Genomic DNA, 15,404 nt, shown 5'->3' with positions numbered 1-15,404 from the left:
TACATTTTTCTTGATGCATCCATGTTCGGATCAATTCCCACTTAATACATTTTTCTGGGTGCACCCATATTTGAAAAATCCTAGATTCGCCTCTGCGTAGAACACAAAATTGTCATGTAAGATTTAAGAAGTCATATAGGACGAATGTGTTTATTTGTACAAGTTTAAGTGTGTGTCTACTTGTACACACCCAAAGTTAGAGGACATAAATATCATTTTCATAATTTTTAAAGAACTCATTTTTCTAAAAATATATTTTCTAAAATATCTTAATAAACTTTTAGAATTTTTCTTTTTTAAAAAAAAAAAAACATTTTCTTTTCCTCCACACCTAACACACTACCATTATCCATTTATAAACACATAAGTCAAAATCTACTTGTATCATAAATTTTTTATTCCTAAAATGAGAAAGATAGATGAGAATGACACCATAAAAATTGACCAACACTAAAAATTGAAAATACAATCACACCACTCACCCTCTCCAAGAGTGTTTAGTTTTTTTTTTTAGCTTTTAACAATGGCTGCCACACAAGCTGAACTGAGCAAAACTGCTGGAAAGCCAATTCATTGCAGAGGTACTCTTCAGAAACTACCTTCACCCCCCCGCCCCCACTCCCACCACCTCAATGTCCCCATCTTTTCAAAATCAAATCTTTAAAGAATCTTTGATTATAATTTTAGTTGATGTTGTTAGCTATAGAAACAATTTTGTTTCTTTATGTGGATCTAAGGATTGCCTATGTTTTGCAAGCAAAGGTTGAATCTTTGAGGAATCTTGAAATGGGGGTAAAGAAGTTGAGATATATACTTAAAATAATGAGCTTATATATACAGTGTAATTTTATTACGAAGTAGTTACGGATGAACCTCTTGTGCCCCTAAATAATGACCTTATATATACGATGTAACTTGTGCCCCCTAACATGTCCATTGGTCGAGTTAGCTTGTGGGGTTAAGTTAGGTCCACTTAAAGGCTAAGGAATATGAGTAAATTTGAGTAATTTTAGTTGGTGTCAGCCTATGGAAAAGTTCTTTGTTCTTTATATGGATCAAAGGTTGAATCTTTTGAGGAATCTTGAAAAGGGGTAGGAGGAATTTTGTCAGTTTTGTTTTATTTAGTGAAAAAAATCACTTAATTGTGAGTGACATCGCAGCTGCAGTGGCAAGAAAAGCAGGAGAACCTCTGGTGATAGAGGAAGTAATTGTGGCTCCTCCTAAATCCTGTGAAGTTCGTATAAAGATCATTTGTACCTCTCTCTGTCACAGTGATGTTACCTTCTGGAAGTTGAAAGTATGTAATTTTGTGCTAATTAAAGTTGCAAAAATTTAATCTTTTTACTGTAGAAAGTGTTTGCTGAACTTGTTTTTGAATCATCTGATTCTTGGTTTTCCTTTAGGACTTTCCTGGATCCTTTCCAAGAATATTGGGCCATGAAGCTTTCGGGTACTTTTAGTATATTCTCCTATCAAATTGGTTTATTATCTGTTGTAAGGGTTTTAAAGAATACTTGATTGTTTGTAAATGTTATTCCCTTTGTTTCAAGTCAAGTATCATACTTTCCGTCTGCTAAAAAAAAGGATGTATCTATCTATGTTTGGTAGATTTTTCATGCTATATTCCGCATAGCACGTCTAAGACAAAGATTCAAAAGCACATTTAGTACTTGACACACCTTTAGCTTAAGAGTTAAGACCATGGGATTCGAAAGTCTCATTTATTTTCTGAAACTCCATGCCTAGTCAAACTAAGACACTTAAATGGAAACGGAGGGTCAGCTCGATATTTATTCTATTGCTGGAAGTTACTGCAGACCCCTTTTCGCCAGTCTGTAATTTCGAAGCAGATTTTTTTAGCCCATGTTTGGAATAATTGGGCTTTAGTATGTAACTCCTTAAGAATTTCATGTAGCGCTAGCCACTTATCGTAAAGCTACTAGGCTATGTCTTTAAGTCAATCATGCATGCTTTAAAGAGACAACTGTGCATTGATGATGGCGTGGTTATCCTTAAGCTTGCGTTCTTGTGAGATTAAGATTTTTCTCTCTGAAAGTTCATTTTCCTCTGGTACTTTTAGTGTAATATGTAAAGGCGTTCCTTTTGTTATCCTTATGACCTTTACCGTCAATTGACCAGTGCGTGAAAACACACTTTCCTTATCGCATGTTATTCACTGAAGGATTGTGGAGAGTGTTGGAGAAAATGTCCAGGATTTAAAAGAAGGAGATTCAGTTATCCCGATATTTTTGCCCGACTGTACTGAATGTATAGATTGCACATCCAAGAAGAGCAACAATTGTTCAAAATTCCAATTTAAGGTATCTCCATGGATGCTTAGAGATGATACAAGTAGATTCACTACCGTTGATGGAGAAACTTTATACCATTTTCTGTCTGTATCAAGTTTCACCGAGTACACTGTTGTAGACATTGCTAATGTAACAAAGATTGATCCTCGTGTTCCACCTAACAGGGCATGCCTCTTTAGCTGTGGAGTATCAACAGGTTAGTTTCTGACCCCGTCTAAATTTCCTTTTCCAGCATGATCATTTCTTAGACTTAATGTCATTTCGGTTTCAACTTCTTAATAGCCGCCGTGCTTAAATCATCATACGAAATTGTTTTCTGTAATCTTATTCATCAGATGTCTAAAAGGAAATCTATAGACGAATGTGTAAAGACGAATACAAATTTATCTAACTCTCTTTAAAATTTTGAATAAGTTCAAGTCTGATATTATGTAAGATGAGCTCAGGAGTAGGTGCTGCCCTGAAAACTGCAAATGTGGAACAAGGATCAACTGTTGTAATATTTGGTTTGGGCGGAATTGGATTAGCAGTATGTTTCTCTTCTGCTTCTTCTTGCTTATATTGGTAGTCGAGTTGGTGGATTTATATGCTTACGGTACGTCTTATAGGTCGCAGAGGGATCAAGGATATGTGGTGCTTCAAGAATTATTGGCGTAGATATAAACACTGACAAGTTCGAAATAGGTGAACTTTCTTCTTCATTCTTCCCAATTCGTTTCGTTCTCTGTTTGTTTGCTACTAGAAACTTGAGCTATTCATCCGAGGAGAAGATTGAATAATAATACTCTTCCGCATTTCTCGTGTCCTCCATGCTCTTTTCTTTTCTCATTTGACTCAGGGAAGCAATTTGGAGTGACTGACTTTGTCAATTCGAATAGCTATGGGGATAAACCTATTAGCCAGGTCGGTTTTTTATTGATCAGCTTGATATTCGATGTTCCAAAAGCTATCACTTATCGTTCTTGATGACAACATGATATTTCAAGTAAAAATCTTGCCAATTTTGAATTGGTCAAGTAGCACGAATCATTTCTATATTTAGCTCAACATATGGCGTGGATTCTTATATTCCATGCCCAAGTTTTTACATGTCTCTCATTTCTTGTGCTGATGATAAATGAGATGACAAATGTACGTTATATTAGATCCTCTCATGCCGATGATGATCACATTTCCTTTTGGCCATTTTTTGACCAGGTGATAAATGAGATGACTAACGGAGGTGCTGACTACTGCTTCGAGTGTGTTGGTATGGGAACACTCGTGCAGGAAGCATATGCCTGCTGTCGAAAGGTTTTCCCACATAGCTTTTCCATTCATAACCATCAAAATAAGTTCCTTATAACTACTCTTCATACATATATATGTTGTTATAGTTCCTACTTTGGCTGTTATATCAGGGTTGGGGAAAGACAATTGTCCTAGGAGTTGATAAACCGGGAGCAATGCTGACATTTAAATCTTTCGACATTCTTCATATGGGGAAAACCATCATGGGATCACTGTTTGGAGGTCTCAAACCCAAATCTGACGTTCCTCTTCTTGTCAAACGTTACCTTGACAAGGTAAATGCAATTTTGGTCTGATTCTTGTGTGTGTCGTTTATCATTTGCATCTTTACTAGTCCCTACTTTTTCGTGTTGCTTTAGGAATTGGAACTAGACAAGTTTGTAACACACGAAGTGAGTTTTCAAGACATCAACAAGGCTTTTGATTTACTCGTTGAAGGAAAGAGTCTACGATGTGTTATTTGGATGGATAAGTGATCGATCCCTGTTATACTTGTCTCGTGTTCTTGAAAAAGGATTGCTTCATATTCCATATGAATCGTGACGTTAATTCAATCTGTAACTATACTTGTCTCGTGTTCTTGAAAAAAGGATTGCTTCATAATCCATATGAATCGTGACGTTAATTCAATATGTAACTATACTTGTCTCGTGTTCTTGAAAAGGATTGCTTCATATTCCATATGAATCGTGACGTTAATTCGATATGTAACTATACTTGTCTCGTGTTCTTGAAAAAAGGATTGCTTCATATTCCATATGAATCGTGACGTTAATTCGTATATGTAACTATACTTGTCTCGTGTTCTTGAAAAGGATTGCTTCATAATCCATATGAATCGTGACGTTAATTCAATCTGTAACTATACTTGTCTCGTGTTCTTGAAAAAGGATTGCTTCATAATCCATATGAATCGTGACGTTAATTCGATATGTAACTAGGATTATACAAGATCAAGAATATTTCAGTGTAATGTTATTACTCTTTTGCATATTTTTGTTGAATCTTTCTGTTGTCTGCTTTCATTTGAAGCACAATCAGAAGTTAAAGGAGTGAAGTAAATAAACATATTACTTAATGCGCTCACAAACATTCACATTTTAAGGGCACAATTTATATAGTAATAACTTACTCTAAGATTTTTTATTTTTTTTATGGTATGCCACTCCTCGAGCAAGGAGTGTCAATTTTTTTGATCGTATTGAATACAAATTCATGTCTTTCTTGTTTTCACTAGCTAAAACCAAATTATCATATGTTCTTTTCGTTATTATAACCTTCTTTTTTGAAGTTAAAGACGAGTTGTCAGAATTAGCTACTAAATCTCGACATTACGATGAATTGCTATAAAAATTAAAATTGGCTTGTTACAAATTGTGACGATTGCTAGAAATTGATAACTAGGGACATATATATATATACAATAGAACAAAATAATTTTTATTTTTTTTAGATTTATGTCTAATATATGGAAATAAAAATAAAATAATAAAAAGATTTAGTTGAAATATTAGAAAAGAGTCACAATATTGTACGAGAAATCGGAAAATAACCCAAACGAACATAAGTTTTTTCTGTTAGTAATAAAATAATTCAAAATCCCTTCCGATCGCCGGCCGCCGCGTCGCCGCCGGCACGTTCGTCTCTTCGGAATCTCCTCTCTATCGATGCGCGCATAGGAGAGCTGTAGGTTTACGCACAGAATCAACATTTGAATCGATTGAGAGCTATAGAGAGAGAGGAAGCGCGGGGGAGGAATCGGAAGGTGGAACGGAGCGATGATTACGAGATCGAAGCTAGCAGAGCAGCTGAGAGAGTATCAGATTAGATCGAAGCACGATTGGGCATCCGTCTCTTTCTTCTCTTCTACCTCTAACTTAACATCCTCAAGGTATCATTCATTTCCGATTAGGTTTTTTCTGTTTTACCTTTTGAATTGATATCTCTCATGTTTTTGCTTATCCTATGGAATTGCACTCCTTAAAGCATATGTATGTTATATGAGATTGTTGTTGAATTGATACTTGTGAGAATTGGATTTGATTTGGTAAATTCCAGCATTTGGAGGTTAATTTTTGTGATTATACTCGGGATTATAATATAGGATACTTCGATAATCGTATAGTGTTCTTTTTCCGACTCCTTTGTTTTGCTTGTGTAGTATTTTGCCTTTGTTTATTGACTCTTGTGAGCAGAGGGGAAACAACCTCTCTACCTCCCAAGGTAGGGGGTAGGGGGTATACACTACCTTCCCCGGATCTCACGTGTGGGATTACACTAGGTATATTGTTGTTGCTGTTGTTTTCATCAAGCCGAGGGTCTATAGGGAACAACCTCTCTACCTTCAGGGTAGGGTAAGATACACCTACCTTCCCCAGACTGCACTTTGTAGGATTACATTTGGTATGTTGTTGTCAGTTGATGATTTTGGCTCGTCAAAGTTCTTTGGATGGTTAAAGATTGGGTCTTTTGAATAGAGGAATATTGTGAAGCTATTCGATATACTCCAAGTATTTGTTTGCCAGAAAAGTTTTCTGATGTGGACAATCCTGTTTCACTAATTAGTCTAAAGAGATGAGGCCATTTATGCAATGAATGCGTTACATGAAAAACTAGGACTTCAAGAAGTATTCGAGGTTTCACAATTCAGGGAACCAAGGAATTTTGATCGAATGGCTCTAAAAGAAGAAAAATACAGAAGATGACGTAAGTTTTGTATTAGACAAGGGTAAACTGATTACAATGGGTTATTTATACACAAAGGTCACTAAACTGCTCTTAAGTGCAGTTGGTCATTTCCTACCCTTCTTTGAATCTTTTGAATCCTCTTCATTGGGTTCCTCTTTCTCCATGAAGTCGCTTGAGTTTCTCCTTGTTTCAATAATAACACGCCGAAGCATTTGAGACTGAATGTGTTGTTCATTTGATGCTCAGTTCTCAATGAACATTTATCCTTCTCCTTGTTGTAGTTTTCCAAGTCCTCCAACAGCTCCTTGGAATTAACAAGCTTCCGTTCCTTCACTTCTCTCCTAAGTCTTAAATGTTGAAAACCCTCACATATATCCCTCATTATTATAGATATCATCTCACTCAGCAGCCGATATTTATTCGATAACTCCTGAGTATCCATAATACTTTAAGGAGTGACTGCTATACAGCTTTTTGAACTTCTCCTGTTTCCCTCTTTCTAGTTATATTTTCATCAATAATGCTCAACCTAGTAGGATAGCTTACTCAGCAGTCTAGGTTTACCCACTTTTTTTAGTATTGCCTTCCACCCAAAAACCTTTTGACATGATCCCCGCCTTAATTTATTGAATTTCTGCAAACTCAGGATAGATCACCTGTGGTGAAATACAACCACATCAAAAGCCTTTACATCTGTTATTACATGCCTTCTTTTTCCCCTTATTTCATCCTCATAAGTTCTTTTAGATTTGCTAGACTATTTTGGCTACTAAAGCTGCAGTATTGAATAAGAAAAAATAATTACATTCAATGGTTACCGACTCTGTATGGAATGTAAGCTGGAATACTTTTATACCGTTTACAATGTAAGCTGGAATACTTTTAATACCGTTTACATTTCATTGGTGCTTTCTAGTATGAGGATGTTTTTCTAATATGAAATAAGAAAAGGCAATATATGTATTATCTGGTTAAACTTGCCCCTGTTTCTAAACAATGCATCTTCCACCTTGCTAGTCTTTCCTCAAAACCTTTCCACTAGATGCATTGAGAAGTAGACTACGGTATAAGGGACTTTCTCCACTTCAAATGACAGAATATTTACTGACAAATATTACGCAGTGTCATCCCACTCTTGTTGAGTCTAATCATTATATACTATACAATCATATCTAAATTCTTTTGAAATGTCACTTTTTCCATGGATTATTAAAAGTGGCTCCTAACATTTTGAGGCTTCTCTACCTCTTTTTGTATTTTTATATTGTTGATAAGTTGCCTCTTCTTACTTTTACCAAAGAGTTATCTACTACTCCCTCCATTCCATACTAAGTTAATTTTTGAGGCATTTTTCATTTTTCAAATTAACTTAATTGTTTAGTTTTCAAGACTACTTTTAGAGTGTTTTTCCAATTTTACCCTTCATTAGTTAGTATTGGAATTAGTGATTAATTAATATTTAGTTATTTTAATCATAAATTTGACAATAATTAATAAGGGTAAAAATGGAAAAGTAAGTTCAATTTATGTCTTAATCTACTTTTCTTAAAGGGTGTGAAACACCTCAAAAATTAACTTAATATGGAATGGAGGGAGTATTAGCTAACCTTCAGAAAGAAAAATTTGGTATGTTTAACACATTTTAGGAGTTGATATGAGCTATGGCATAGGTTGATGTGCAAGTTCTTCCTCTCTATTCGATAGTGTTGAGAGTCAGATGAGTTATTGGTAATAACAAGAAATTAGCAAATTAAAATCTCAAAGGCAGAGATGATTTATCAGTCATTTATTTTGAGAGATTTATTCAAAAACATTGAATATACTAGTACATGTGGAGGCAGCAAATGCTGGATCAAGTGAAAATGTTAAGGCCAGACCTTTAATAATGGACCGGATGAAGACTTGAGTGAATGGATCCTTACTTCTTGGTTCCTAGAACTGTGTAGGTCTCTTAAATAACCTCTTTTTGCAAATTCCTGCTGTGAAGGACTATCATTGTCTATGCATCATTGCCACTTCCGGCTGTAACTTAAAATACGCTTTCCACTGTGCCTTCTCTTATTTCTTTTCTCTTTGTTGATGCAGGGTGGATGTTGTCATCTTTGTGATATGGGAACTGGTTATTTTAGCTTTCCTGGTTTTCTCTGCTGTATCACTGTACTTCAGGCATCTAAAGCTTGCTTTTATTTTAGTATGTGTGACCTTGCTATTGCTTTTATGCATGAAAATAGCAAAGCAAGTAAGATCAGCGCGGAAAAGGAAGCGAAGGATGCTTCTCCCATTATCCATGTAGAGAGGTGTAGGATGCAAGAATTATTTTACAACGGGGACAAACTCTTTTTCCTGTAAATTAAGAGAAATATCTTACTGCTATTTTGACCTTTGGTGCTTTTTTGTTTCCTTAATACGCAATGGAATTAGAGGGAAGCTGATCAAATGTTTTGGGATATAGTTTAACAATAGAGCTATTTCGCCCGCTCCTATTACTGCAGATGTTCCTGCTGGTGATGTTTGGTCTTGTTGGTTTTATCCTTCATCATATTATGAAATTTCATATACCTTTTCGTTTATCTCGTGGATTTTCATTACCCTGCTGGGCAATAGTGCAATATACAGTTGCAATGGATGTCAAGAGTTTTGATATATATCATGAGCGATATGGAAATAGATCGAGTAATTTCTTTCTTTTTGCTTATGTGCATTCTATTTTGCCGACCAATTATCTTCATTAGATGCTTACAGGAATAGAATGACCCTAAAATAATGCTTAGCAAGCAAAATAAAAATGGCTGCAACCTGTTGTGCAGTCATCTAGTTGAAGTTGTAGAAAGATAAAAATGGAGATCATAGAAGCCACATTTTCGTTTGAAGGGTAGTCTAGTGCGCTAAGCTCTTGCTATGGGTCTATTTGTAGCTTTACCCTGCATTTCAGTAAACTACAAGAGGCTGTTTACATAGATCAAACCTGTGACCTCATGATCACATGACAACAACTTTACCTGTTACCAAAAGCCACATTTTCATACGTTGATGAGAAATGTTTTCCACTTGCAATTTGCTATTGTTAAGAACTGCTTCATTTGTTTACTTTTTGCACAACATTAGGGGTGTCAAATGGGCGGTCGAGTTAAATTTAGACAGGTCAAAATGAACTGAGTTAATAAATGCGAAATCACGAATCATTCCCTTCATACCAACTTCACAATCATACCAAGTTAACAGAAGCTCACGCATTCATTGAGAAGATAGAACTCTTCAAATTACTTATAATCAACAAGAATAAACTTCAGTATACACTCATTATTTAGCACAATAACAACACTATGGCTGCTGAAAAGTTACACTTACTAAAATGCAAAAATCATAACTTTTGTTCTCAGAGTTTTGATGTTGCTAGCTTTATTAAATCCTTCCTAAGTATTTTGCCAGAAGGATTCTTCGGTATGGAAGCCACAAATGCAACTCTCCGAATTCTCTTGTATGGAGCAACCTACACAAACAAACGCGATAAATTTGGCCATCTTTACAGATTCTATTACCAGAAATCGAAAACCTGTTTCAAATCTGAGTTCATATCATATATATTGATCTAGTAAAATGTGACATTCTAAATTTACCTGTTTCGCAATGAAATCCATGACTGCACTCGCTGATATAGTACTTCCAGTTTTTCGTACTACATATGCCATAGGAAACTGTCCAACCATCTTATCCGGAAACCTTAAAACACAATGAGATTTATGAAACGATCATCAGAGATTCATACTGAAACAGTAAAGCATATGAGGAAGCGCGATTTGAAGTAATACTCACGGTATAACAGCAGCATCAGAAATTTCTGGATGAGTGAGCAACAAAGCCTCTAACTCTGCTGGAGGAACCTAGAAGATGATATGAAAAGTTGTTAAGAGAGTACTGTTGTAGGTTTTAACTATAAAGAAAAGTGTCAGATCATGTATAAGGCGCACTTAAGCTCTGAAGCAAGGAGCAAGACATGTTGAATCTTTTGCCTCACTTAGCCACTGCAATGTCGTCATCAAGACTCTAAAGCACACTTTTCCTTATCAATGAGCATAATCGTGAAATGCAATGCTAAATAGTTGATATTTCACTTTATCATTTTTTTTTCAGTTTATTCAAATACTACATATACATATTTGTATTTTGTTCTCCCTTTGCGCCTTTTTTCATTAAGTTTTTTTTGTGCTTTATGCTTCTAGCCCCCAACGGACCTTAGAGCTTTTTTGCGTTTTTCACCTTAGATAACATTGATGTGCAAAATATGTTTTAGGGCATTTGGCGAAAAGCCAACAATATATTGGAAGAATGAGAAGTTTGTTTTCATTTACCTGATATCCTTTATATTTGATGAGCTCCTTTAATCTATCAACCACGAAAATGAAACCATCTTCATCTATATAGCATAGATCTCCAGTTCTTAACCATCCATCAGAGTCTAGAGTGGAAGCAGTAGCTTCTTCATTACTGAAATAACCTGTTTTTCGCAGCAAGAATTGAATAACTTAACGGATATTCCAGCAATAGAAAATACGCAACACAATCATGAATGAAGGCTATAACAATAGGTCAATGAAGGCATAATACATAATTATGCCCTTTAACTTCGTCTCATTTTATATTTATGTCCTCCAACTTTGAGTGTCCAACTTTGAGTGTGCACAAGTAGACACTTAAACTTGTATAAAATTGAACAAATAGACACACACGCCCTATGTGGCATCCTACATGACAATTTGCGTCCTACGTGGTGTCCTATGTGTATTATGCCACTTAGGACTTATGTGTTTACTTGTTCAACTTTATACAAGTTTAAGCGTCTATTTATGCACACCCAAAGTTGGAGAGTATAAATGTGAAATGAGGTCAAGTTAAAAGGCATATTTATGTATTATGCCGGTCAATGAATATCACTCTCACAAACTTGTGAATTATCAATGAACTAAGCAATTGATACGAAAAGAAAAGGGCAACCAGGTGCACAAAGCATCTCGCTTAGCAGGGTTTGTGGAAGGACCGCACCTCTAGATGTATGATGTAAACAATCTACCCTAATGCAAGCATTACTTCCCTGGCTAGAACCCATGATCTACGCTTGGGTCAAAACTCAAAACATCAAACTAATTTCCAAATACCTAAATATGACAAACAATTTCTAACATGTGAAAGTAAATCCTTTAAGGTGATATTGAACTGACTTTAATTTGATCCTATGTTGTGCAAGTGACTATTCAGTTGATGTACAATATACCCAGTGAAGGACGAGAGAGTGTACATAGTCGTTTTCCCTATCTCGTGAAGATAAAGAAATTGTTTCTGGAGTAAAAAAAATAATAAAGAAATGGAGAAAGTGCTGAATATTTCTTCAGTCCCCCAATAGTTTATGGGACCATCAAAGCACTATGAAAAAGCAGTGGGACAGACAAAACATAATGCAAAGCTGATATTAATAATTACACTTTCATAATGTATGGACTGGAACAAAAGCTCACTACCAAAGAAGAAGATCTTTTCCAAAGCAAAGAGTGCAGAGGCATTTTTATCAAATTAAATGATATGTAAATTGAAAATTTCTTTTAAAAAGAAAAATATCCCAACAGTTTTCATTTTATATGATAGTGATTTGAGTAAAAAAAATTTTAAAAAAACGTTTTGAAACTTATAATCATAACCTTGCATAATTTTTTTTATTTAGCTTACATAGCATGATTATCTTAATGATTATAAAAACATGCATGCTGAAGCTCAAGTTAAACCATTTTTTGACACATCAAAAAGGAAAGAGTGTTTGAGTGAATAGAGAACTATGATATCTCAAATTCAAAATCTAAAACAAAAAATATAAGATGTTTTCTTTCAATTTATCCATGTTTTGGTGAATGGAGTTAGCCGAGTGGTGCGGAAATTAACAACTAACCTATAAAATTAGTTACTCCGATCCTATATGTATTCTAACTAGCACCTGACATCACTGTTATAAAAATAAAATAAAAATTTTGACCATCTCTTTCAATAATTTCTTTATAATTCCCGTCTAGTCCAAACATGTACCATATATAACTCAATTATTGCTAACAAAACATAAGTCCAAAACAAAATATTTTTTAAAAAAAAACATAATACCTAAACGTGTCATTTATTCCCTGACTTTGGATATATACTAAGGATATTTAAACGTGTATAAAGTTGAATAATTAGTTACACGTTTTACATAGCAATTTACCTCCTATACGAGACGATATTATCATTTCACATAAGATATATGTATCTACAAGTTAAAATACGTAAGTTAAATGACATATTTATATATTATGCTCGTAAAGAGTCATACCTTTCATAATGGTAGGCCCTCTTAGCCAAAGCTCACCGGTCTTATTCACCGGCAAAGCCTTCCCACTCTCCGGATCAACAATTTTCCCTTCCATGCTCGGCGACAACATTCCCGCCGTTCCATATCTCCGGCTCTCCTCCAAAGAATCCGTCGACGCCCCAATTCCGGTCGACTCCGTCAACCCATACCCTTGCAAAATCCTCACAGATGGATATTTCTCTACAAATCCTTCAATTACTTCCTTACTCAACGGCGCACCGCCGGAGAGAACACTCACCAAGCTGCTCAAATCATATTTTTTCTTAATCAAATCAGCGTTATTCACAAGCGCGACGAGAATCGGAGGCACTAATGGTAGAGAAGTTGCTTTGTATTTGTGAATCGATGAGAGCATTTCATCCATTTCGAATTTTGATAGTACAACAACAGTAGATCCAGATGCTAATAACCCAGCTGCAAAAGCTGCTAATCCGTAAATATGAAACATAGGTACAGTACAAATGAAGGTTCGTACACCTTCGTCTAGATTGAATCGACCGACTATAGTTTGAACCATGGCGATTAAGTTTTTGTGAGACGAAATAACTCCTTTGCTTGCTCCGGTAGTACCAGATGAGTAAAGCAGAGTAGCTACGTCGTTTTGTGTAACTCGCTCTTTCAATCTGCTTTCACTGGGTTTTCTCTGAATCATTTTTTGTAAATCCCCAACGATTTTGAGATTTGAATTTGAATCATTCACTCCGTCGATTAGAATCACCGGGAGATTAGATCCGGTGAGTTTCGGGAGGAGTTGAGGGATTGTAAAGGCGAGAACAGGGTTCGAATCCTTGATCTGTTTAGCGATTTCGTTGTTCGTGTTGAGTGGATTTGTTGTAGTGATTATAGCTCCGAGTGACATTACGGCGAGGCAAATAATGGGGAAGAAGATGGAATTAGGAGAAAGGAGAAGAACAACGTCACCTTTACGAATACTCATATCAACGGATAGACTGGTAGCTAAGGATTCAACGGCGTTCCAGACGTCGGAGAAAGTGAGTTTCCGACCGGTGGTAGCGTCGATGAAAGCGATTTTCCCACTATGTGCTCGTGAAGAAATGAAAGTGGTTACATCAAGAGATTCATTCGCCGGAAACGGAATCGGTTTACGTTTGCTGTAGAAAGTTGAGTTCGCCGGAGAATAGCCGGAATTTGGATCGACGGTTGGATTATTGTTATACTGTGCCATTATGGCCGTGCAAAACTAGCTGCTGCGGAATTGAATGTCTATCTATTTCACCACACTCGAAAAGTAGTTAGTAGTATGCTTTTAAACTGAAAAATTAGGAATTTTATAACAGATTTTGGATCTGAGAAGTTATAATAGAATATTTGTAGATCACAAAAGTTGACTGTTGCTTTATTGATTTTTTTAGAGTAATGTTTTGCATGCAGATTACGTGTTTATTAATTATAGGATAAAGAAAATTGTGGATCAGTTCCCAATTGTCACTTTAATTGTGCCAGGAATAGTGTTCATTTCCAAAGATGAATAAAGTTTTAACTTCTAGAATTTGCTATTCGGGTCGGACTATTTGGGTCATGAAAAATTTGGCGGGATCGATTCATAATTGACGTGACATTATCGATTTGAAGCCATTGATTGGGAAATTTGAAGTGTGCGTAGCCTCCTAGCGGAACCTTAGCTAGTCCGATCCCTTCTACTTGGGTTGGTCTAGTTTGATTCTGAATCGATCCGACTCATTTTTTTTTAAGATTAAGATCATTTTCTTATTTAACTTTTAAAAATGATTTATTTAAAACATAAATAGGTAATAATGTACTCCATATTAAAACAAGCAATAATAGACAATAACATAATGCATAAACTCAACAAAACAATATAATAATCAATAGTAACAAAAATTGATATACAAGAAACTATAAAAGCAATACTACGACTACTAATAGTTTAATACAAACGAACAACATTTTAAATATACTATTATCTACGAATTTTCTAAAATTTATATTCTTCACACCCTCAGTCATGTTCTCAATAAGCTAAATGTGTCATGACTCATGTCCCATCTATTATTGACTATTGCTATGTCTTGAACCACAAAGAGAAAAAATAAGAAGAAAAAAGAACTCCTCATTTTTGGTAGGCAATTGATACTTATGTCATTCTTTCTTTTTATTGATTTATAAACTCTCTTTTTCAAAAAAAATCATCTTAGGTTCATCACATTTTTATTTTTATTTTTGGTCAAATAAACTGAAAATATTATTTACCCAAGTATAAACATTTTTACAGCTAAAAAAAATATAGAGATAACTCAAATAAAATGTTAGGGTATATAGGGATATATTATATAAATAATTGGTACAATTAATTAGTCATTGGGACCAAATATCGACCTCTCTAAAACTTTTGGAACCATATGCCTACTTTTGTTTACTTAGACCAATTTCAACACGACCAAAACGTGGATAATGAGACTAGTATTATTATTTTTCCGTTTTTGTGTCCACCGTCCGTATTAAAGCCCCACCAAATTTGGATCACGCGCTATAGGGCTTATTTGGAGGTGGCACTTGTAAATACATATTTATTTCAAATGAATTTATTTTAAAATGTATTTACAAAGCCAAAATAATTAAACTGTATTGAAAAAAAAAAAAACTTGGAGAAATGGTAAACTTGGCTGTGTATGCCATTCTTTTTTCACCCACCTTGCGACTTGTCCAAATCTTGACACTAGTCTTATAATGTTTTTTTGCATGGT

At 35.1% G+C, this 15,404-nt stretch overlaps 3 protein-coding genes across 5 annotated transcripts; 2 read left to right on the top strand and 1 right to left on the bottom strand.

Moving 5' to 3' along the window:
• Positions 1–427: 427 nt before the first annotated feature.
• Positions 428–4,325, top strand: LOC102581826 (alcohol dehydrogenase-like 7). 3 transcript variants are annotated; one of them, XM_015306597.1, is made up of 11 exons: positions 428–581; positions 1,161–1,297; positions 1,404–1,450; positions 2,183–2,508; positions 2,759–2,841; positions 2,921–2,996; positions 3,151–3,215; positions 3,510–3,605; positions 3,713–3,877; positions 3,962–4,116; positions 4,193–4,325. In XM_015306597.1, the coding sequence occupies exons 1-10, from the start codon at positions 524–526 to the stop codon at positions 4,076–4,078; spliced, it is 1,170 nt and encodes a 389-aa protein (XP_015162083.1). In that variant the 5' UTR covers positions 428–523; the 3' UTR covers positions 4,079–4,116; positions 4,193–4,325. The 3 variants fall into 3 exon arrangements, with proteins under 3 accessions (XP_015162083.1, XP_015162084.1, XP_006342549.1); XM_015306598.1 differs by lacking the exon at positions 4,193–4,325 and having other exon boundaries at positions 1,167–1,297; positions 3,962–4,186; XM_006342487.2 differs by lacking the exon at positions 4,193–4,325 and having other exon boundaries at positions 3,962–4,186.
• A 798-nt stretch (positions 4,326–5,123) lies between these two features.
• On the top strand, positions 5,124–8,848 carry LOC102581496 (uncharacterized). The gene is made up of 2 exons (XM_006342486.2): positions 5,124–5,493; positions 8,376–8,848. The coding sequence occupies exons 1-2, from the start codon at positions 5,381–5,383 to the stop codon at positions 8,581–8,583; spliced, it is 321 nt and encodes a 106-aa protein (XP_006342548.1). The 5' UTR covers positions 5,124–5,380; the 3' UTR covers positions 8,584–8,848.
• Positions 8,849–9,505: 657 nt separating this feature from the next.
• LOC102581161 (4-coumarate--CoA ligase-like 5) lies at positions 9,506–13,946 on the bottom strand. Its single transcript, XM_006342485.1, has 5 exons — positions 12,640–13,946; positions 10,640–10,785; positions 10,104–10,171; positions 9,908–10,010; positions 9,506–9,780 (listed from the first exon to the last, which is right to left on the bottom strand). The coding sequence occupies exons 1-5, from the start codon at positions 13,862–13,864 to the stop codon at positions 9,667–9,669; spliced, it is 1,656 nt and encodes a 551-aa protein (XP_006342547.1). The 5' UTR covers positions 13,865–13,946; the 3' UTR covers positions 9,506–9,666.
• Positions 13,947–15,404: the final 1,458 nt, after the last annotated feature.

Source organism: Solanum tuberosum, unplaced genomic scaffold (assembly GCF_000226075.1).
Source record: "Solanum tuberosum cultivar DM 1-3 516 R44 unplaced genomic scaffold, SolTub_3.0 scf00034, whole genome shotgun sequence".
In the NCBI taxonomy this organism is placed as follows: Eukaryota; Viridiplantae; Streptophyta; class Magnoliopsida; order Solanales; family Solanaceae; genus Solanum; species Solanum tuberosum.
The sequence above is the reverse complement of the archived record's forward strand: the minus strand, read 5'-3'. Positions and strand labels throughout refer to the sequence as shown.